At 28.8% G+C, this 935-nt stretch overlaps 1 protein-coding gene across 1 annotated transcript in view; it reads left to right on the top strand.

Moving 5' to 3' along the window:
• TOR1AIP1 (torsin A interacting protein 1) overlaps positions 1-935 on the top strand; it is a 40,408-nt gene that overhangs the window by 26,841 nt on the left and 12,632 nt on the right. The window contains exon 5 of the mRNA XM_011989630.1: positions 244-330. Coding sequence (XP_011845020.1) covers positions 244-330 — 87 coding nt within the window. The remainder of the gene's footprint in view (positions 1-243; positions 331-935) is intronic.

The raw sequence follows: 935 nt of genomic DNA, 5'->3' as shown, positions 1-935 counted from the left end.
TATTACTGTGAATATTTGTTTAGGAAAGTATTATGTGCCCCAGAGAACACAAATTGAGCTAAATTTTAGTGCATTTGGAACTTTGGGATTCAAAATAATAAGCATGATAAACAAACAGCAGATGTGTATCTGATAACCTAAAAGCCTTCTCTTAATGTTAAATTACTTGCTTGTTTTTTTAAAATTCAGATCTTTTGAGCATTAAAATAAGACTATACTAGTATATTGTTTACTTCTCTTTAGGAGAAACTGAAGAAGATGATCAAGACAGCTCTCAGAGCAGTGTCACTACTGTTAAGGCCAGATCCAGGGATTCTGATGAATCTGGAGGTAACGTTGCTTTATATACATATGACTTTTCTCATAGAACTATCTTTGGTATTCCATGAATTTGCTTTTTAAAAAAAAACTTTCAAATTTTTATTACTACTTTATAAAAAGTGAATTTTTCTTTTAATATTTATTAAAATTAATTATTTCATGTATAGATCTGATTAATAATATGTCATGATATCTAAACAAATCACTTTTAGCTTTTTTTGATATTTGTGGAAAATAAGATATTTTTGTGCTCAAAGGAAGAGTAATTTGTTGTTTTTGAATTTTATAGAGAAACTAATCACATTGCCGTTGGAACTGACAACACTATCTGGAGTGTTACTTTTAGGAAGTTTTCATTTAATTAGATAACTACCTTTATCTCTGGATTTTCAAATTCAAACCAAGTTATTAATTAACAAGTTCTGATTGTTTATGTGAATTTAAGTTCATTCAGTGAAAGAGCTTACTAAAGACTAAAGAGAGAAAAATACCAGTTTGAGTCTTAAGATAATGTTGAACAAGATCCCCCCCCCAAAAAAGATAATGCTAAACAAATTTTTAAACTCTGCAAATAATGAGTAATTTTATACTTTAGTCCTGCACTTTCCCCTCAC

Source organism: Mandrillus leucophaeus, unplaced genomic scaffold, assembly GCF_000951045.1.
Source record: "Mandrillus leucophaeus isolate KB7577 unplaced genomic scaffold, Mleu.le_1.0 Scaffold1097, whole genome shotgun sequence".
Classification (NCBI taxonomy): domain Eukaryota; kingdom Metazoa; phylum Chordata; class Mammalia; order Primates; family Cercopithecidae; genus Mandrillus; species Mandrillus leucophaeus.
The sequence above is the reverse complement of the archived record's forward strand: the minus strand, read 5'-3'. Positions and strand labels throughout refer to the sequence as shown.